This window comes from Drosophila eugracilis, unplaced genomic scaffold, assembly GCF_018153835.1.
Source record: "Drosophila eugracilis isolate 14026-0451.02 unplaced genomic scaffold, ASM1815383v1 contig_1781, whole genome shotgun sequence".
Taxonomy (NCBI): Eukaryota; Metazoa; Arthropoda; class Insecta; order Diptera; family Drosophilidae; genus Drosophila; species Drosophila eugracilis.
This window is the reverse complement of record NW_024572623.1, coordinates 276818-298960: the sequence shown is the minus strand read 5'-3', so window position 1 is coordinate 298960 and position 22143 is coordinate 276818. Positions and strand designations below refer to the sequence as shown.

Here is a 22143-nt window from a genome sequence, read left to right as displayed (position 1 = left end):
AAATGTGGCCGTATTTCTTTTTGCAAGGTACTTAAAATTAAATTATTGGACACATTAACGTCTTGACTTGCTGCTGCAGCAGCAACACAGACAAGGCCAGACATAGTGGGTGACTTTGGGGTGACTGAAGGTTGATGGGCGACGGTGGTGCAAGTAAATGCCACGTAATGACGTCATTAAAGCTAGTGAAATGTGCTTTTATTATTGTGGTGTTTGCCGACCAGACTCCACCGAACACTTTCCAATGCCCCCCCTCGCACATGCTCATTAATCTTAATAAAGTTAACTGTGCGACAAGTTTATTAAAAGCGATCCAGTGGCGCCACGGCTCAAGGTGTTCCAGAAATCTTGCATTTCAAAAGCCAGACGGGCGCCAAAGCTGGCCAGTCATGGTGATTCGGGATATGTAGCTACTTAAACCGGCGAATCGAGGACAACACATGCTCATTAGCATAAGCTAACGAAATGATTAGGAATTTCATTAGCCTCCCAGCTCTCGCTCCTCTAAACCACTTCGCCACCCCAAAGATGACTTCCCCACCTCTGCAATGGCAAATCGAATCAATCAAGAGGCTCAAAAAACAGGTTCGATTATTATGAATGGATGCCTGGAGGGCTAAGTCCTATACCAGCACTGAGAGAAAAGTTTTAACCATGAAAAAACAAGAAGTTCTCAAAGGTCATGTGGAATGTGGTAAAGTGTGGAATAGTTTTTTCAGGATACATACTATTTCTGAAACCCTTTCCTACACAGTTCATAGTTTAGTAAGGAAATAAGAAGACTAGGAGGATGTATTCTTGATTTTTTCAAGTACATTACTCCTCCTGCTGACTGGCAGCAAATGAGGCGTAAATGGAATTAAATGGCAAATGCAAGCGCGAAAATTGTTGATGCCGCTTATTGGATTACTGCCACTCTACGTGTGCGAGGCCTCCGAACAATGTGCAAATTATTTGGCCAATTGGCGGAATTAGCTAAGCAGTGACAAAGAAATTCGCGGATATCAATTGAGGAATTTCAATAAGGAGAGCCCAGCACTACACCCGGGATTTTTCTTTGAGGCTTTCAGGCTTTCAGGCTCTTAAATCATGAGGCACTTTAAGCCTGCCCGCAGCACTCGAGAGTCAAACTTTCTCATGCATCCCTGTTTGGGACAGGACACGTCACACACACACAGATACACACCCTGGCACACACACCCAACTAAGCAAAATGTCTGCAACTGTTTATTGTTGATAAATTGCTGCTGAGGAATTAGTGCGACTGCGACGATGATGGAAGACCAGGGCCCATCCTGGAAGGCTCTTTTCTGCTCCGGACTCTGCGCTTTCTACTGGACTGTCCTGTACAGTAACTCTGCACAGGGAGAAACCTGCTGAAAATCTCAGCCTTTGTTTGATTTTGCCTTAGTCTGTTGGTTTGTTAAACTGTCTTTATATTTACTGAAGTTGTTTCAAAAACTGTCTCACTATGATAATGCTTTGGAAAAAGGTTAAAAATTGTATCTTTATACATTTCTCCCTGTGTATCCGCTCAGCTTTGGCCACCAGCTACACCTCACACTCGCCAGAGAGTTTTTAGAAAATGCAAATTTCGCATACTCCCAAAATGGAGGAGGCAAACTAGAGCTGGAGCTAGAGATTGAGAAGGAGAAGGAGGACTCGAGGCCCGCAAATCTTTATGCCTGCTGGACTGCAGAGTGACACATGTCGGCAGCATAGAATCCGGAATCAGAACGCTTTACTTTTTCTGAGCGATGGCCGGAGAGCCACAGATACGTAATATCCACCCGGGCCCAGACCCCATGATCTCATAATAAAGTTAGCTATGCGGCCCCAGGGAAAGTTTTCGGTTTGTTTTGGCATTTATTTAGTTTTAGTTTAGTTTACGGAGTGGAATGATATGCAAATTTGAGTAACTGCAAAATGCAATTGAGGTGCCTGCATAATAATCAAGCTGCCCACATCCCTAAAATCTTTTCCCACAGAGAAAGAGCCCTTAAAGTGCCTTTAAGCCCGGTCGCTTGTGTCCACTTAACCTTAAGTGATCAGGTATTAACTGGCGGCTGCCCCCAGTTCCCTCGATAAATCCCGGGGCCAGCAAATCGTCGAGGACATAAATCTTGCACTGTCCACTTTTGTCACTGACCGGAAATGTCCAATAAATTGTAATTTTTCCCAAAGCTTTTCCCTGTTTGCTGTGTGGGCTGCAGCTCAATCATCGTTTAATATTTATGTGCTGTTCGATTGTGAAGTTTATTGGATTTGTTCCTCTTGCCCGTTGGACTTCTGCTCCGATAATTGCAGCGCTAGTCCTGAGGAAGTTGCAGGTGTGTGCCCGGAATTTATTGGGACTGCCTTTTGGGGAGGGGTCAGAGGAAAAAGAGTCGATTTCTGCTCAATTGGCTTGTTTAGTTGTTATTTATGGGCCTTCTTATGGCTTCTATTTGGGGTTCAGGGGATGATGCTGCAGATAATTGCCTGGTTATTGGGTGACATTTGTTTAGTGAGTGTTTTTTTCCTGCCGAAACACGAAACTGCGAGCTCAGCTGGGCTCTCAATAATTCCCTGTGATCTATGAGCCCCTAATTATATTTGCAAGGCCTAATGTGTCTTCAAAACAATACATTAAATTGGTTGATACGATTTAATGGGTTGCATGACGTAGTATAATATGATTATTTTTAATCGAAACAATTGAAAAATAATAGTTATGAGCTCTAAAGAACAGTTGAGTTTCCTTTTAAGAAATACTCCTTATAGAATCCAATCAAAAGCGAATTATGAACAATAATAGAAATAATGAAGCTATTCTCGAGTTGATAGGTTTGGCAGCGGATTGATTGTACCTTCATTAGGCAGCAAGTGCGGCGGATTGCCTGCATATGTTGCAGATCCTTTATGGGGACTTTCCTTGGGGATGGGCCCTGGAAGCGGCCCACAAACGTGTCACATCAAACGGAATTGATTAAAATCTAAAATGAAATAGTGCTCGGACTTATTGTCGTTCGAACGGATCTGGGACTTTCGGTTATCGGTTTTAGATTTTCGCTTTTCGGTTTTTGTCGCCGCAGCACGTACTCAACGATTGCTCCTAAAAGTATGCACACAGCCAGTGAAAGGCGAGTCCTTTTGTGCGGCAGAGGGGGTGGCAATTCAAATTTCAATCAAATGCGACCAACACTCGTACCTTTCGGGCACACATGCTGACCACAAAGTATTGTATCATTTGCTGAGCTCGGGGACATCTATCCTCATACTCATCCCCACCCGCCCATCCGCCCACTCCCCTTGATCCGAAATCAAATCAAAGGACAGAGCAGAAAGGGTGCAACTATTGCCAGAATCAGATAAAATTTTCATTACCTTATGGCCGCACATAATCGGCATGCGGCCATCGTCTCCGACTCCGTCTCTGGTTGGGACTTAGAGACTATTTCGGCTCGGTTCGCCAGGACACAATGTGCTGCTGATGACGTCGAGTGCTCCTGCAGCCGCTGCTTCTGCTGCCGTTGTTGTTGTTGTTGTTGTTGATGATGCTTATTGTGTGAGCCATAAAAAACAAGCGAAAAAAATCAAGTCTTTGGGTTTATTTGCAGACTGGCGACTTAAACGATACCCTGTACTTTTGTATTTTGAGAATAGGATGTAAATGAGAACATGAAAAAGTATATGCAAGCCAAAAGTGCAAGCCTTTTGAGTGCTGACTTCTGGGTCATTGTAGTCGCCAACTTCTCCCAAACTTAATCTACCCCTTTGGCAAAGACAGTGCAGGGTACCTCCAACTCAGAGAAGTAAAAAAAGAAAGAGAGGTGGACCGACAGCGGCGACTTTTTATACAACAAACGACAAACGGAAAGTGTCCAACAGGAAATAAACAGGCGACGGCGACTCGGACTTGGTTTTGGATTTGGATTTGGATCTGAACACGGACTGCGACTCCGTCGACCATCGTCCATCGCCATCTCCCCGGCCATCTTCATCTCCTGAAAAGGAGACCGACACGGATTCGAATTCGGACAAATCCCAGCGTGCAGCGGCGAGAATAAAAAGGGTAATAATTTTATCTAGCATTCAGATCAGACACACGTCTGTCCAGCTATGTAGTCCTTGGACCCTTCCCCCAGACGGTTTTATTCCCTTTTTTTCCGCCCAGTTGCGGTGGCTACTCGAAACTTTTGTCAACAGCCACTTGCAATTTTGCATGAGCCAGCTTATGAATAAGCGAACTCCTTTCGAGTGTCCTTTTCCCCAGCTATTTCCTACAGACTCATCCTTGGAGCAGTTCGTTCACCGCTCGGTATTCAATTATAAGTACCTTAAGCAGCGGTAAGCTTCGGTGACAAACTGTGGCCACTAAATCGAAGGACCTTCGCCCAGGACCTGCAACTATTTCCGCTGCTGTACGTGGGCCAATCTATCAACATAATTGATGGCTTCGATTAGTCACAAGTCGTTCTGTTTTCGGGCGAAACGGACACGAAGAGTTATAGAGGGCTCAGTGCACAAATCGGCGATTAATTAAATATTTACTCGGAGAGCTCAGCGAGCCAATTAATCTGGCACGGCGATCCGTATCCGTAGGATTTCTGTGTATCTTTGTCTTCGACTAATGAACTGATGCGGTGGCGATAGATGGAAAACTTTAAAGGGTTCCCCCGGCTTCCCCCAACGCTTTTCCAGCTTTCTGCCTGCCATTTGTCATACATCTCGTGTTCAACTGCACGGAAAAAGAAAACTCTTGACTTGCAAGGAGTTTTGCTTTCGGGCAGGAGAAGGCCTCTCTTTCCAAGGACATAATTTATAATTTTCTCAGGGAGAAAAGGGAGGGCATGGGTGTCGGCAAAGTGCGTTGCTGATCATCTGGCCAACCTCCTTGCACTCCGCCCCGCAACAGGGGGGCCATAAACACACCAGGGGCAACGGCGGCGTCGCATAATTCCGCCATAACACCATAACATTTTGGCCAGGACGACGCTGCCACCTTGGAAATAAAGCTGCATTGCCGTCAGGCACTGAAATGAAAATGTGAGTCTTAAGAAAATGTATTCCCATGTCTTTATTAGTTTTACCAATGCAGTTGTAAATATTTCTCTGCCTAAAAGTATGCTTTCATTTAAATCATTGTCCTTGACAAGATGTATTTGTATGCAAGGAACTTTCTTTTGATATCATTCTTTCTGTTTCATTGTGATTGGTTAATTGGAACACTTAGTTATATTAACAAGAATACCTCAACTTGCTAGTTCCCTCATCTCAGTGTAGTCCCTTACACATCCGTAGTCATTGCCATTGTCGTAGTCGCTGTCGTCTCGTCGTGTACCTTGGTGTCATAAAAGGAAGCAGGCCAACAACTGCAGAGGAATGGGGAGGAGAATCTGGGAATGGGAGTATCCTGGTCTGAGTTCTGAGTTAGTTTCCATGTATCGGTGCCCTGTTGGCTGCCTGACAAAATGTAAAAATGTGGAAATGTCCTGCTGCTTGCTCGCCCGAGTTCAAAGTCAATTGTAATTTTTATGGCAAAGTGCTACGCAATATGAATTACATCGACCATACACTCTCGGCCAGCTGGGGTAGCCTTCGCCCGTCGTCAGGTGGAAGTTCGGAGTCCAAGGAGGAAGAACTGGCTCCTGAAGAGTGTTTTCCAGTCGCATATCTGGGTTTTTCCAGTTACATTTGACTTTCTTGGGTCATAAAAATGGCAATAGTAATGTGTGCGAATTTATTGGGCAAACAATACATAGCTCGGAAGACAAAAACCGAGGAGACATTTTTTCCTGATTGCCTTTGCCCACTGTCACTCTTAATTATAACCCTTTGGCTCGGCTTATCTCTCCCCAAAAAGGCAGAAAATTGAATTAAAAACCCTCTTTTCACGTACTTCTACGAAATGACGAAAAGTCTGGGCTTAAAACTAGCTGAAAAGGTGGAAAATGCGATAGAACTCAACCCCTAAGCCGGATCCTTTGAAAAAATCATGAGCGAACTAATCCTTTTAAATGGCTTAAAGCCCGAAAAATTGCTTGAAAAATATTTAAAAGTAATGAGAAATCCGTGCCTTCATTATTTTGATGGCTGATTCAACCTGACGATTCCACCGGACCCCTTATCAGCCCATTCCCGCCCCTCCAGATGGAGTTTTGAGCCGCTGTGTTTTTTTTGGGCTTTGAGTTTTCCTCAAGAGTTTTCGGACAACACGTTGTTTTCATTGCTCATTAGCGGCGACAGCGCGAGTTTAATTAGCAGTGACGCAGCGTCTGAGTTTCGCAGGAAACCCTTTGAGAAGGGTTCGGTTAAATTGCTTCCGGCAGCTACCAACCCCCGGATCGCATCCTGGCCATCCGAATTCACAACAACACCTAGGCCGTAAGAAAAATTGAGCAACACTTTGATTCAATGAGCGGCCAAAGGTCGAAAGTTGGACTTCAAGTTGGTCCTGTCGGGGTGGACTGGGCACTTCCTTCACCGGGGTTGCTCCAACTAATTGCCTTTTCGACATGCATTTAATCTCTATTAGAGCGGAGTGATAGGAAACTTTCCCGGCTTGCCGACCCACATGTGGAGCGGTCTTCATAAATTATTAAGGAAGTCGGGGGATTCGATTGTCCAGCCCTCTCTTTTGCAATTTAAAACAAATTGTTGTTCGACGCTAGTTCGATTATTTGGCCCCCAGGGGTGGCAGGAAAAGCGGAAGGCGAACGGCACAACAGCAAAAGTTTCCCTGCAGCCTGTCTGTCTAAGAGTGTGTTGATAATGATTGAAGTCATCACATACGAGAGTGAGGAGGAGTTTTCCTCTGTTTTTTTTGGGGAAGGTGTGAGCATGCTTCGTACATATCAATAACGTTTTAGGTGAGACTGACCCTTGGCAATTTCCCCAGCAGCTGTGTCGACTGCTGATGACCTTTTAATTGAAGTTCCAGCTTTTGCTGTACTGCCACTGCCACTTGCCTTCCTGGGCAATGTAATTCCATCAGATCTGAGCTGCTAATAGCCACTCCGGAATCTGCAGCCATGCACACAAAAATGCAAATAAACGCGACCACTCGGCATCCAATAACTTGCGTTCTTCAGTTGCGAAATCAAATTTTACGACGAGCCACGGGAATCCCTTAATAAACAGCCGAAATCTTGAGCAAAGTAGCGAATTCCAGGCCACCCAGAGGCACCATCCTTCCCCAGCCAACCGTTAATTAAACCCTTTTCGGCTGCTGGAAATCTGTGGGCAAAGTTTTTCCATTAAAGGAAAACCCAGCCAGGCAGCCGCAGGCAGCGAAATCAAAAAGTAAAAATTTATGAAGCGTTTAATTGAATTAATTAAAAGCAATAATACCTTGAAATAATTGCGCCTAATAGAAAAACTTTGCCACCGATTGCCATTGGTATGAGTCCAGAGCCACAGATACAGATACATTTACAGATAGAGAGGCCCAAAAACAGATACAGAAACAGATGGCTGAGATCTTGGGCCTCTGTTTTTGGCGACTTTTGACTGACAGAGTTATGCGACAAATCCTGGGCAGAAGCCAACAGTCGCACCAGCCATAAGTCAAAATTATCAACAAGATGGCCAAAACCAGGAGCAGGACCGAAATCAGGGCCAGGCCAAGAGCCAGGACTCCCAGCCAGGCAGCCTGTCACGCACGTAGGCCACGCAACATTGCGAAAAATATGTCTTTGATGTCATAAATCAATTACGAGTGGGATTGCCGCCACGTTGGCAGCAAGTTTCCGAGCCCAGGACCAGGACACGCCAGGATTTGCGCCTTCGTGGCAAACAACTTGTTAGAGGTGACTCCCCCTTTGAGAGTTGCCTCCCCCTCCTCACAGGTTTCCAGTCTCGAGTTTAAAACGTGACTAAATTGAGGGAACAAACAGCTCCTCGACTGCAAAGTTACCAAATTAAGTGGAGCAAATGAAGCGCATGAGTTCCGTCAACTGTTTTGGACACCAGCCCCTTGGTGGTTCACTTCAAGGGGGTACTTAGAGAAAGGAAGGAAAAGTTGATACCCAATGTGTGCTTGTATCTATGTTTAAGATACCCATGCCCAGTAAGTTTTTGCAAGTGTATTTCACCTTTCCTTCTCCGCTCCCCTGAGCTTTTTGTTCCATAATTATGTCGCACACATGCCCACTCGAGGAGCAGGGGAAGATTCATCACCTCGAGACTCATCCTGTCGAGTGCTAAATGTCAACGTGACATGTGCGATGATGACGGGGAGTGGGATCTGCAGAAGGCCTGTGTTAGTTTATCAAACATAATTAAGAAGTTCTGCGAGGGCAAGACTGAACCAGAGAGAGAATAAACAGAAGTTTAATTATTTTGCAAGTTGCTGAGGCCCAGGGGCAGAAGCAATTGAGCCCCCGGCTCACCTTTTGACTTATGATGTATTGCGTGGTCCATGACAACTGACAGATGACAGCACACCTCCTGCTGACAAATAGAGGAAGTCGGAAAAGGATTCCTCAGCTCTTAAAGCTGTCGAGGAGGAAGTGTTGGAAGTTTCTTAAAGAGAGCCCCCACTAATTACCAGAAGTTGGGAAAGAAGTTTTCCAGTACATTTGCATAAATCAAACAATTAGTCACGCCGTCTATAAAGAGTAATTCGAATGCCGGAGTAGTCCCAACTATTCCCAGCCCAAAAACTACTGTCCAGTGCTGGGATTGTTCTTATTTCGGTCCTTAATGTCTCCCCGCGGTGTTGTTTGAGCCTCGTCTTACAAGGACTTCGGCTGGAAGAAATCCTGGGGAAGGTGTCCTGCCGGATTCCTCCTCTAATTTATGCGACATTTGCTAGTTTGCCGTTTTGGCATAATAACTTCTAATTCACCTAACCCGACTCTCTCGACCCTTTTGGGGTGCTCGTGTGAAGTGGAAGCGGAAGCCTCAACCACTCAGCACTCGGAGAGGCACTAATTTATGGTTTTGGGCATTCAAATTTATGGACAAAAAGCTGAACAAAAATACAAAATACTCGTATTTGTTTCAAAATATAACGGCAGGCCCAAGGTGACAACCTCTGAAAAAGTTGTTAAGTTTCGGTAAAGGTCGAAGATGAAATGCTCTTTCTCTGCTATACTTATATTAGTTTGCCTTACAAAAGTTATTACTTTATATTAAAACTTTATAAGAATCAAATATTGAAGTTTGAAGTTGTTAAATTTAAGCACTTATATACTCCACTCCCTTACTGGAAATGCATTTATGGATCAGTAAAAACAAAGAACAAAAGAGAGATTAATGACTTCTAAAAATAACTTTTATCGAACTCCCCAAAGTGGCCCAAATAAGTTATATCAATCGCTGACCAATTCCGCTCCATGCTAATTAAACTGGATTTTTACCACCTCTGATTAATCAGACAGTTCAGTAACCTTTCCCCGTTCGGAGGGTATCGAGAACAAATGCGGAACTTGTCGAATAAATTACATAAGCAGCTCAGCATCTTCTGCTCGGGTTCTTTGTGGCTCTCTGGAAAGTTCGCTGCACTGGCGACTTACTATAGCATATATATATCCCCACACCCCCCTTGAAAACCCACCTCTTGGTCTTATAAAATTGTGCAACTTTTTGTTTGACTCGTTCTAAAACGGAAAACTCGTTTACAAGCCTCCAAAAAGAATCAGTTTGTTAGCTGTACTTTAATTCAGCACTTTTTATTAGCAAGTATAAGCGTCACACCTGGTACTTCCAGATGCACTTTCAGAAAAATAAACTACATTAAGTATTATGTACTATCTGTAAGAAAATGCTTTATAAGTATTTAAGGAAAAGTTTTGCCAATGCAATAGATACACTTCGTTGGAAGATTCTAAACATCTTTGACCTACATCTGGTAGTCTCTAAGCCATTTAAAGTCATACTCCAGCTGTAGTAGCTTATTCATCTTAATATTAGCTTAGCACAAAGTTAGTTTTTCTCAGTGTCTGGTACTTGCTTCTCACCGTATTCTCGATTCTGGCCGCTTTCGCCCGCCCATCGTATTTGGTAATCAGCGGCAGCGACAGCGGCAGAGGCAGAAGCAGCAACAACTGCGATGGCCAAGTTCAGTGGCCTCCAAGTGTGTTGGAACTGTTTTGGCCAGCTTTTATGATTGGGATATGATTTGTTCTTGTCTCGCCACTTGATTGGCTAGAAAAGTGGGTTAAGCGTGGTCAGGTAGATCCAAAGATCCAAAGATCCCAAGATTGGCAAATTTCACATCACAACGAAGCTGTGAGGCAATCTACATCCCGTTTCCAAACCGTGTTTGTGTCTATCTTAGTTTCGGGGAAGAGATTGCCACACTATAAACTACAAAAATTACAAGAAAATGCAATTAACCGGCCTGAAAATCAAATGTCAATCACGTAGTTTGTCGCTGGTGGAAACCTGTTGTGGGCTCTCTAACATTTCAATGACTTTGAACTTTTGTTTGCGCTGGTTTCTGTGAGTTGTGTGTAGCATTTACATATTGATTGTTGGCGTGACCCATTTGTTTCGGGGCCCTCGAGAGCGGCCCACGCCACTTCCACTTTCGTTGGCTTTCTTTGTCAGTCGGATCAAGCGATCGCGGCTTAATCAAATAAAGCCTCTCCTCCGACGGCCCCCGAGATCTCCAAGTTTTCCCAACCAGTTTGGAGCTTCGTTCTCGCCGGTTCTCGAGCTCGGACTCGGGCTCTGGCTCTGGCTTTCATAAAAAGTCTTTGGCCAACTTTCTTGGGCTTCATTCGCGCTTGTCGTTACCATGAAAGCGGTTCTCTGCGCGATTTTCGTCACGTTGCTGGCCACCTTTGGTCGAGGCTTGCCCACCCAGCTGGAGGATCAGAGTCAGGGATCCTTTGCCGGTCAGATTTCCCAACTGATTGCTCTGCAGCTGCTCAAGTTCAACAAGGACATCGATGCCAATCAGGTGCATTCGCCGCTGGGAGTAGCCTCTATTTTGGCTGTTTTGGCGGAGGCCTCCGAGGGCGATACCTACTCCGAGTTCCAGCAGGTCTTCGGTTACCCTAAGGATCGCACGCAGCTGAGGGATGCCTACAAGAGGATTCTGGGAAGCTACCAGAACAGAGATGCTGCTGTGGCTCTGCCGTCCTTCCAAACCTGGTTGTACGTCTACCGGAATAGCAGTGCCAGGGAGGAGTTCAAGGATCTTCTCGAGAAACACTACTACGTGGATGTGAAGGATATCAGTCGCCAGGAGTACGATTGGAATGAACCGAACACCTCACTGCAACTGTCAGAGGAAAAGGACAATACAGACTCCGCTGAGGGAAGCACCGAGCAGAGCAACAGCAAGGACGTCATTGGATTTGAAACCCTCAAGAGGATTAACCTGGATGACGAGGACATACCTGCCATTCCAGCTGACGGCTATGGCCAGGAAATCATCGATAAAGAGGCCTCCAAGTTCGATCGTGATATAGATGACAAGCAGTATGTGGAAAAACCAGTTGCCCTGGCTGAGGCCGAGCTACTAAAGAAAGAACAGCAGCAGCAGCAGGCGACCACAGAATCAGAATTGGAGTCCCAGCCCGAGGAAACTACAACTCTTGCTGTGGAAAAACAGGAAAAACCAGACATAGCAGCGGAGGAAAATCCAGCTGAAAAGCAGCAGAACAAGCGCAGCGACCAGGAGGAAAGCCAGATCAAGAACCTGGAGGAGAACGAGACGGTGCAGGAGGAGGAGAAGTTGGCCAAGATCATGGCGGCTCCCGCTGTGACCGCCAGTGAACCCGAAAAGGTGCGTCTGCCCCTCCAAAAGCTGGAAAACGCTGTGAAGACGGTGGCCAAGGATGGTGCCGATGAAATAATGCTTGCCCTGGAGTCGCGCTTGTCTTCCGTTAGTCGGGTGAGTTAAAACTATGACATAATATTAAAATACATTCTTAAATTAAGAAATTATACTGTTTCCAGGTCTATGGAGCACGTAGCTTGTTCCGCCAGGACGACATCGCCTCCGCCTTGAGTGCCAACTCCATCACCGGTCGCTCGGCAGGATCCAAGTCCAAGATGCTGCTCTTCAACGGGCTCTACTACCGCGGCAGCTGGGCGACTCCTTTCTACCAACTGAGAGACGGCAGCGATGAGTTCTTCTTCATGACCAACGAGGATGCCATGAAGGCTCCTATGATGCATGCCCGAGGAAAGTTCCAGGTGGCAGAGCTTCCTCAGGTCAAGGCCCGAGTTCTGAGTCTTCCCTACGAAACTTCCCGATATGCCTTGTGCATTGTCTTGCCCGACGAAACGGAGGGACTGAGTGACGTGATATCCAACCTTCAGACCAGCGACTTCTTGCTGGCCAAGAAGCAATTCCAAGCAAAGGAGCTGCATGTTTCGCTGCCCAAGTTCCAAGTGGAGGAGACCTCCCGCTCCGAGGCAATGCTTAAGCAGATGGGTCTGAAGAAGGTCTTCTCGAGGACCGAAGCTCAGCTGGGCTTGCTGTCCGAGGATCCCGACGTGCATGTAGACGAGATTGTGCAGTTCGTGAACGTCCGGGTGGACGAGGGAGGTAGTAGTGCCAATTCCCTGTCAGCTGCCACCATGCAGGCCAGGTCTCCTAGTTCCGAGTCCACTGTACTGCCCGTTCCAGAGCCTGAGCCCGAACAGCCAGGAGTAGAGCGCTTCGAGGTCAATCGTCCTTTCGCCTACTTCATCGTGGACTGCCAGGAGCAGTTTGTCCTGGCCTCTGGAAAAGTCTACACGCCCGAGTTTAAGGAAGATCTGCCCTCCGTTTCCGTCGAAGTGGAACTGGAACAGTCTTAGTCTGCTAGCTTAGTCTCTCATAAGTATCATAACGAATTTTCACCGATCCATGCAATAAACGTGCACAATTCATTTCCCAAAAGAAAAAGCCGAAGCGCCGAACTTTCCCAGCGCAATCAAAACAACAATTAATTCACTTACAGATGAGCGGCAGCAACCCCCGGGATGCTGGGACTCAATTGTCCGTCCGTAATGTGAAATGTATCTGAGTCAGGGCATCGCTAATTTTCGAAATTTGTCATTGGGTGACGAGTTACTGAGTTGCGAATGGAACGGCAACGGGAATGGGAATGGGAACGGGTTCGTTGAATCTCCCGAAATTCTCAGGGCAGTCGAGCATGAAGCGCATCCTCGCCACGTGTCCCGCCAACTCCTGTCCGGAACGAAAGCTGACAGGACTCCTCAAGTGGTCAATGGGCTGCAATTAAAATTCTCATTAGAATGCATGATGTCTTACTATCTGATTCGCAGTCTGGCCAGGAAGTGCGAGCCCCTTGTTTCCTGCGAAAACCACCGAAAACGCATGCGAAAAGCAAAACACAACACGGAGAAAATGTGTCTGGAAGTCTGAAGCCATAGAAGACATATATATAAAAGCTGAGGAGGGGGATTCTGGGGGTCTGAAGGTCTGGAACTGAAAGTGGCGCCAGCCTGGCGGGCGCCAAAAAGCAGAGGTAAAAACAGGAGTAAATGCGTGCCATGATTACAGCGATGACGACTTCCACCCCGAGGGAGAGCCAAGGAACTGCTCAGGCGACTCCGGGGGAAACTGCGACGGAGACGATGATGTTTCATCTTTTCCACATGAAAACTCACGTAACAAAAATTATGATAATCATAACTTTTTCGCCCACATCCCCTCCCCTCGAGTGGCTTTGTTTTGTTAGCCGGACAAAGGATCCGTGGAAAGGTAGCGTTCGCCTTGGACCGTGGACCTTGGACCTTGGAGCGTAGAATGGCGTCTAGTTTTTCTGCCGTCTGGCCATTGCTCTATTTTTATTAAGTCTTTGCATATAAATCAATGTGGCCCGATATGCAGAAGAGCAGAAAAAGGTATAAAAGATTTATGACTCTGCGCTGTGGGGCTGCGGGGTCTGGGCTAGCAAAGAGCTCGTTTAAATATTGTTTAACATAATTTCGTGCTGAAGTTTCCCGATGAAGGCGAACTCTTTCAGCGAAAGCTACACCCACTTCACTGGGAGATAGATAAACAAAGTGGCCATAAATCCATCCATCCACTTGCATCAGCGACAAACGCACAAGATTTATGCCGCTGCCACTGCCTCAAGTCTAATTACAAGTCAAGTTTGTCGAATTGAAAATTCGGTCTGCCCAGAAATTGGAAAACAGCGCAACAAGTGTGGGAAATCACTAGCCCAGCTGTTTTCCCAGAAAATTCCAAGGGGAAAAGCATCCCCAGTCCCCCTAAAGACAGAGCTGTTGACATCCCACATGTGAGCAGCAGCTGTCGGGTATCAAAAAGTAAAACAAAGGGATCTGGAGTCGAGTATTTAGCTATTGCCGCCGAATCGAAATGGAATCAAAAGGTCTATCACTATAACAGGTCAAACACAGATTAGAAATCCGCAAAGGCTTCCTCATGTCGCATGGTCTTGGCCTTGGGTCGCGGTTTATCGGAGACCTTATCGAAGTTCGATATATCCTCCGGATTGCTGATGTTGGGCACATAGGGGGCATTCACAGTCTGGTTAAGCAGGGGGATCCACTCCACATCCTTGAACCACTCGTGTTCCTTGATGTCCCGATTGCCGTTGATTAGGTTGCCAAAACTGCAAAAGGTATAGAGTATCATTCATTGATGAATCTAAGGATGGAAACCCACCGTTTGGAGAGATCAACCTGCAGCAAATGATCCACCAAATGACGCAGAGCACCACTGAAATAGCTGGGCATCTTGTAGTCCGCCTCGCAGATCTTGTTGTACATGCTCATCACATCCCGGTTGTGGGAAGAGAAGGGTGAGTGCCCCGCCACAAACTCAAAGAGCAGCACTCCGTAGGCCCACCAATCCACGCTGGTTCCGTAGGGTTTCGACTGGATGATCTCGGGTGGCAGGTACTCCGGAGTTCCACACAAAGTCATGGTACGGGTTTCCACTTTCTGTTTGGATATAAAACTTTAAGATACTTCATGAGAAGAAGAAGCTGCAATAGCAGACCTTGGCAAATCCAAAATCAGTCACTTTCAGGTATCCGTTCTTGTCCATCATTATGTTCTCAGGCTTGAGGTCTCTGTAGAGCAAACTGCAGTGATGCAGGTACTCCAGAGCCAAGAAGACCTGGGCGGCATAGAAGCGAGCCTGCTTCTCGGTAAACTTTCTCACTCTGAAAAAGGGAATTTTATAATAAGAATATATAAGCTATATCCCTAAGCAGATACTCACTTTCGATGGTAGGTGAAGAGCTCTCCGCCACCAATAAGTGGAAGGACGAGGTAGAGACTGTCAAAGTCCTTGTAGGAGGCTATCAGATTGACCGTGTTCGGGAAAGTCATGGATCTCAGGACGTTCTTCTCGCTCATCACGTGGCCCACCTGCTTGGTCTTAATGATCTGATCCTTGCTCAACTGCTTGGAGGCGTAATATATGCCGGACTCCCGCTCTCTGACCAACTGCACCTTGCCAAAGGACCCGGATCCCAGGGTGGCCTTCACATCGTAGTCATCCAGGCCCGTGTTGGGTGAGGGAGAGTTGGTGGCGAACTTCTTGTTGAAGTCCTCGCGCAACTTGTCCAGGATGAGGATGTAGTCCACCTTTGGGACTGAAGTGCATTTGCTGTTGCTCGGGCTGCGGTCCCATTGCGACATCAATTCGCTACTTAAGGCTCCCAGTGATCGCTATATTAAGAATACTAGAATTTCGAATTTTTTCCTAGAACATTATTAAAAGATCGTTTTGAAAATGACTTAAGTTGCTATGGTTGCGTATTTATTAAAATATAAATTAATTTCGACACATCCATAAGCTGACTAGTCCTTACCACGCCACTTATCTTACAACTAAAGAAAACCACGACTTTTACGGACAAATTGACATTTAAAAATTCGCAAACAACTCGGGATGTCGGTTTATTCGGGACTTGTACCGATCCTTGATCTCGAAGTTCTCGAAGTTGGACAGATCCTCAGCGCCGGAAATGGTCGGCAAGTAGGGAGCGACGACCTCCTGGTTGAGAATGCCGTACCAGTCGATGCCGTGGAACCACGGATGACTCTTCACGTCGGCGGAGCCCTCGTTCGAGTTTCCTAAACTGAGAAGGAGTGGCATAAGCGCCTCCTGGAAATTCCTGACCCACACCCACTCCCACTGCACTCACCGCTTTGAGGTGTCCACCTGCATGAGGCTCTCCACAAGGCTTTTCAGCTGTCCCGTGAAATAAGTGGGCATCTTGTAGTCACAGACACAGATCTTGGAATACATAAGGATCACATCTCGATTGTGAATGGCAAAAGGAGAGCGCCCTGCCACAAACTCGTAGATCAGGATGCCGAAAGCCCACCAGTCCACCGATTTGGTATACGGTCGGAGTTGCACGATCTCGGGGGCCAAGTATTCCGGAGTGCCACACAGCGTGGACGTTCGGCCATCTACGCGCTGAAATTAGTTTGGAATTAGGGTTCTGACCCTATTTAAGGAAGTCCAGTTTCCCCACCTTTGTGAAACCAAAGTCAGTGAGCTTGATGTAGCCCCGATGGTCGAGCAGGATATTCTCCGGCTTGAGATCGCGGTACAAGAGGTGCATCCTGTGCATGTACTCGAGAGCCAGCGCCACCTGGCAGGCATAGAATCGGGCCTGTTTCTCGTTGAACTTGCGAACCCTTTAGTTTAGTGGATACCCGTTGAAACTCAGTCTGCGGTGAGGTAGAATCAGGACTCGGTAGCCGGAATACTCACCTGCGATGGTAGCTGAACAGTTCCCCGCCATTGACCAGGGGCAGGATCAGGTAGAGGTAGTCGAAGCACTTCGTCGAGTCCACCAGATAGATGAGGAACGGGAATCGGGCGGCATTCAGCACGTGTTTCTCGTTGTGCACATGGGCCACCTGCTTGAGCCGAACCAGATCCTCCTTGCTCATCATCTTGGCGGCATAGTAGTTCTTGCCACCCTTTTCCTTGACGAGCATCTGACGAGGGAGTGTAAATTATGGGTAAATGTAGATAGAGACACTTTAAGGAGTATGTGAACTTGCCACGGTGCCGAAACTTCCATTGCCAAGTACAGCCCGCGTTATATAGTTTTCCAGATTTGTGTAAGGGGACTGGGTCTGGTGGCTCCATCGCTCCTCAAATTCGCGACTCATGTTGTCTAGGGTAACGTTGTAGTCTTCCTTGGAGTTGAAAGTGTACTGGCTATTGTGCTGGCTCATAACAGCAGTCCACTGTCCGGCCAATCGCGCATCTTACGGCGCCGTTGCGAATGCCTTCCGTTGCGGAGCTGGACTAGCGAAGCGATTTTGAATGGCAAATCTATTCTGTTGGGGGCGCTTGAAACACTTGGAATTTGGATTTTCATCACTTTTACACAATAACCAGATATCCAGTGACATCTGGGTCAATGCCACAATGAGAAACTAGGACGCTGGAGGACTTCTTTTAATTGGACCACAAATTCCAGTCCAGAGTTTAACAGTTCGATATCAGGTAAGGGTAACTTCTAGAATCTGGAGTCCCAGATATGTGCGGCCCAAGCCAAGGACCACTTCTTTCAATTAGCCGACAGAGCCTTTCTTCAAGGTATGACAAATTCACCTCCAACCCCCCACAGGACGACTGAGAAATGGCAATTTCCTGCGACTGCGACTGTGACTGTGACTGAGTCCACACACACATGTGCCTCTGAGTCCGACTTCTCGACATGTCCTGAGGTCTGGTCCTCTCGTCCTCCTGGCCTCCTGGCAAAAGTAAGAAAAATTGCAAAACGTCCGCTTGATAAATGATGCTAACCAAGATTACATAAGTTGGTAATTTTCTAGTACATTTATTTCCACATGTCAGGCCAGTCAAGTTGGGAACTCCAGACCGCATCTTCATGTTGATGGACATGTGAGTGGGTATCCATGAGATGGGACAGTGGTAGGCTTACGGTCCGGATGCCGAAATTGTTGCAGGCTTTTAAGGTAACTGTCGACCGAACCGTTTATTGGCCATTTCGGGCCAGCTTTGTCGAGTGGGCCAGTCTGTTGTCATTGTGCCACCTAAATTGACAATTAATCATTATCTTTCGGCCGGGTCGGCATTCAGATTGGCAGATTGGGTCAGCTTTGGTTTAGTGTCCTCTCGAGCCATGTGAAAATGGGTTTCTAAATATGCCTTTGGTCTGGCCTAATGCCCTGGCATTTATCCTCGAGAGCCGTAGAACTTCATTATTGATTGGCTGGTAAAAGGGGTTTTAAGTCTGAGGGGGGACTAATGAAAGTGGCATTCTGACTCATAAGCAGATGAGCTCCAGCTTTTAATTCGCCTTAAAATAAAACAAATCGTCACGTACTTGCCAACTTTCACTTGCACTAGAAACGGGAGTCGTGCAAAAACTAAACAATTTCACTTAGCCTACGAAGAAGAATATATATAGTGTGTATTCCATTCGAAATCCCGGCTCATTTAACTTAGAGCCCAGCCGCCAGATAAACTCCAGTTGGCTAAGATATGTTAACGACGGCCATAAATAAGCGGATAATATCTGGAAGGCCGACTATCCTCCATATGTACAGTCGTAGATGTGTGCTAAGCGGGCCAAGAGCAGATTAAGTCGTACGCACACGTTTCCCGGCCGTTTCTTTGGGCCATAGCCACACTTAAAATTCATTTGTTGTCTTGAAGGACTCAATCCCCCGATTCCCAGACTCTCGGCCAACGCTATGCAAAGTAATTGACGCCTCGATGAACTGTTGACACACATGGCATTTGTCTTTGGCGGCCTGGCTAATATTTGGCTTAGTTATCAGAGGCCATTTTTTGGGCTTAAGTAGGTGAATGTCCCGGGACTATATGGCCAAATTCAATTATGCTGAAAGGTTTCAGTTTTCCAGTTCCAGTTCTACATCCCATCCCTACCCAACCCCATCCCTCTGCCCACTGAAACGCCGGAAAAGCAGCTGCCGGCGTACTGGCCTCAGCCATTAGCGCTAATCTCCGCACAATCGGGAATAAATCAAGGCACGCTCTGCACTCGCTGGCCGGAAAATGCATTCGGTATTTGGTTTTTAGCATTTGGCATTCAATTCAGCTCACAGTTCAGCGGGCAGCAACAATGTAGCAACTCCCGGACCAGGAACCCGGCGAAAACCTTCCACCTTCCACCGTGCCGTACGACGACGTGTGCTCGGATTCAGAAGGTGTAACTAATCCGCTGGCCATGTGACTTTTGTCATGCGCCGATGTCAACTACACGAGAATCGACACCCGACAGCCGATGGTGAACCCTTGCCAATCCGATGCCAAAGGTTTTCCACTCGATTCCACCCTGAAAACACGGCCCAGCGGCCTTCCACCTTCAATCAACGCTCCTCCAACTCCACCCCCAAATTATCCTCCTTCCGATTGATTTCAGTGTTCGCCTCGAACTGCCGTTTGTAGTCCCTTGAATTGGGAATGCACTTTCAGAAAAAGAGGTAGGTAGAATACATTACCGCTCATTACTCTAGGAAAATCAAGAATGAGACTTGGAAAAACGTCTCTTACAAAAATCAAAATGGAAAATTTCTGCGAGTGCAGTTATGGAGTAATCATCATGGAACTGCTCTGCGGGTGGGCACGTTGACATTTTGCAGTTGGTTGATTTCGTCCATGTGAGGGGCTAACTTTTAGCCTGGCAATAATTTTCATAATTTTCCTGGCCCACAACGAATCTACCTTGCCGGGGGCCTTCATAAATCAGCCGCGAACTATTGACACAACCCGACGGCCATAAATCAGTGGGATCCGCGGACATCAGGTTCGCATACAGCCCGGCCATATTCTAAACAAATTGCCCCCAAATCGGCTATATCGCGACTATATATCGATATATGGCAACGCATCCGTGAATTTTCCGGAACGGCAAAATGGGCGGGCAAATAATGGCAACAAAAGCGCCGAATAAAACAATTGCCACAGTTTTAACATTTTGCCTTTTGCCATAAATAAACATGAACCGGTTTTGGGTGTTTGCATTCGTATTCGGTTATGGTCGTAGTCCTGTCCCAGGACCTCTTCCCCTTCCGCCGGCGAGTGCAAAATGCTCAACATTTTATTGAAATTCAATTAAAGTCGTATTTCAATAATTGGTCACGCATGGTGCGCATTTCCGTGCCAGTCCGCTCCTAAATGCCGCTCCACAATTTATGACTTTTCAATTTGAGTTTTTTTTCGGCATTCGGCGGGGCAATTGAAATGCTGCCACTTGGCCGGCGTCCTTTGTCCTTTTTGGGTACCGAATGGAAATCGGAAATTGTTGCAAAGTTTAGCCGTCGAACAGGACTTTCCCGCTGCATTAGGCTGCAAGTTCTTATCAGTTCCTGGGCTCACCCTTGTCACCCCGAGTCCCCATTCCCATCCCCTTTCCATTTCGAATTTTTCTAACATTTCACCCTCACGTTAAGTGTGCAGTATTTTTGCGTGATTTGTGCGAATTTCTATGTCTCGTTGAGGCTGATAAAATTTGGCAAGGTCGAGAGGTGGGGAAATGGGAATTGGGAAACGCGATACGGGGTGGTTGGTTAGTTCGTGCCACTACCACTGCCACTACCACTGGCAGTGGCCCTTTGTTGATGTTGTTTAGTGCCATAAATTCTTTTTTACTTGTCATATCTGACTTCGGGCTCTCTCTATTTAGGCACAGATCATTAAGTTCTGCACTGCGTCTATCTGATTTAAAGACGGGAACATGTGTAGCCATGAGTCCCATCCCCTGGATTTATCAAAATGTCAATTTCCCCGCTGACTGTCACGGATCTTTAGCCTCAGCTCCACTCGCCAGGCGGGCATCCTCTAATTAACGAGGCGTTGATGTCGCGTTTCGCCGGAATTATTTAGCAAAAAATCAATTTGATTTCAGCCAGACTGTTGCTTAATTTGCCAAATTCAGTGCAGGCCAGCTGAAATCCATCAAAACATCAACACTGTCAACGGAGAGCAGACAAAGCATTTGATTTGCCTTTTTCGGGGTTTATGTGGTAATTTTTTTGCCAAAGAGATCTGGTTGCTTTATCTAATTTTAGCTCTAAAGTTATATATGGTTATATATATATTTTAACACAGTTTATGTAACCCAGAAGCCAGATTCAATCCCCGCCCTCGCACTCGCAATTATCACACATTTTTACAACGCATGAACATGAGTAGAGGTGCAGTGATGGCATTCCTCTCGCTCCCGAGCGGCAGGCGCAAAATGCAGTGCAAATAATCAACCTGGGGCACGATCAAAGTGATGTTGACAACGACATCTCCTGGGTGTGTCCCATTCGAGAGTCCCAATCCCTGCTCCCCCTCTTGGCACCACGAAAACGCTGGCCATATTCAGAGCAACTTTATGATCGCCTTAGATCTCCGCTGGCTGCCAACATATTTTTACACGCCAAACATTTTATTTTGACAGGCATGCGATTTGCACGCTTAATTGAGACAGGTGCATTCCGAGGAGGGGGTGGGAGAAAGAGGTGGAGGGACTTCGGAGGGACAACATCGAGGAGGAAGTGCGGCCAAGCTGCGACATGTGTTCCCTTATGGTGTCGCACAAATGCGGAGATTTATCATCGTGCCACATGGCACGTGTGTTTTCCATTTCGTCGCCTCCGCTCCGCTGCGATTTTCACGGGAAAAGCCAGCGACGCTCGCCAAATGCAAAATTAACAACCTAATTAATAGTTGGCCCGGCCAGGACAGGTCTCCTCCTGCCATCCGGAATGATTCTATGCCACGGCTATGCCCATTCCACCCACTCCGTCTTTCTGTTTCGGGCAGCTGCTTTCAAAGTGCTGTCTATTTTTTCGCTCAGTGCATCGATGCCACTAGGCACTGGCCACGCCCACCCAACTTGTTGGCAATTGCAGTGGTTCGAGTGCATTTTATTCGGGGTATGATGAGGCTAGGAACAGCTTTGTTCCTGTGGATAAAAAGGGGGAAAACATATTAAAAGAGATTACAAATAGGCAAACCTTTAGAACATATTTTCAGTAGTCAGACATCTTTGTATCAATCTTAAACTCAGCAGTTTTAGGTATCCCAAAGTCGGTGAAGGAGTCTAAGCATTCCGTGCTTGTCGCTTTTCTGTTTATACCCGTTACTCGTAGAGTAAAAGGGTATACTAGATTCGTTGAAAAGTATGTAACAGATAGAAGGAAGCTTTTGCGACCCTATAAAGTATATATATTCTTGATCAGGATCAATAGCGAAGTCGATTG

At 46.6% G+C, this 22143-nt stretch overlaps 3 protein-coding genes across 4 annotated transcripts; 1 reads left to right on the top strand and 2 right to left on the bottom strand.

Annotated features, from left to right (window-relative positions):
- Window positions 1-10698: 10698 nt before the first annotated feature.
- On the top strand, window positions 10699-12826 carry LOC108111460. The gene is made up of 2 exons (XM_017220929.2): window positions 10699-11830; window positions 11896-12826. The coding sequence occupies exons 1-2, from the start codon at window positions 10727-10729 to the stop codon at window positions 12742-12744; spliced, it is 1953 nt and encodes a 650-aa protein (XP_017076418.2). The 5' UTR covers window positions 10699-10726; the 3' UTR covers window positions 12745-12826.
- Window positions 12827-14240: 1414 nt separating this feature from the next.
- Window positions 14241-15781, bottom strand: LOC108111465 (cAMP-dependent protein kinase catalytic subunit 2). The gene is given in 5 exon segments (XM_017220936.2): window positions 14241-14534; window positions 14588-14865; window positions 14924-15089; window positions 15149-15522; window positions 15524-15781. Coding segments are annotated over 5 exon segments (1071 nt in total). The 5' UTR covers window positions 15563-15781; the 3' UTR covers window positions 14241-14320.
- Window positions 15670-17301, bottom strand: LOC108111466 (cAMP-dependent protein kinase catalytic subunit 2). Of its 2 annotated transcripts, none has more exons than XM_017220937.2 (5): window positions 16954-17301; window positions 16658-16887; window positions 16416-16581; window positions 16080-16357; window positions 15670-16013 (listed from the first exon to the last, which is right to left on the bottom strand). In XM_017220937.2, the coding sequence occupies exons 1-5, from the start codon at window positions 17128-17130 to the stop codon at window positions 15800-15802; spliced, it is 1065 nt and encodes a 354-aa protein (XP_017076426.2). In that variant the 5' UTR covers window positions 17131-17301; the 3' UTR covers window positions 15670-15799. The 2 variants fall into 2 exon arrangements, with proteins under 2 accessions (XP_017076426.2, XP_017076427.2); XM_017220938.2 differs by having other exon boundaries at window positions 15670-16008.
- Between the last annotated feature and the right edge of the window lie 4842 nt (window positions 17302-22143).

What these genes read in the sequence shown, in the direction of transcription:
- LOC108111460 (XM_017220929.2), top strand. Translation starts at nt 10,727, where the DNA reads ATGAAAGCGGTTCTCTGCGCGATTTTCGTCACGTTGCTGGCCACCTTT. An exon ending in GCTTGTCTTCCGTTAGTCGG is followed by an intron (nt 11,831 to 11,895) that starts GTGAGTTAAAAC and finishes TACTGTTTCCAG; the next exon opens with GTCTATGGAGCACGTAGCTT.
- LOC108111466 (XM_017220937.2), bottom strand. Translation starts at nt 17,130, where the DNA reads ATGAGCCAGCACAATAGCCAGTACACTTTCAACTCCAAGGAAGACTAC. An exon ending in ATGGAAGTTTCGGCACCGTG is followed by an intron (nt 16,888 to 16,953) that starts GCAAGTTCACAT and finishes CTCCCTCGTCAG; the next exon opens with ATGCTCGTCAAGGAAAAGGG. An exon ending in CAGGTGGACACCTCAAAGCG is followed by an intron (nt 16,014 to 16,079) that starts GTGAGTGCAGTG and finishes ACTCCTTCTCAG; the next exon opens with TTTAGGAAACTCGAACGAGG.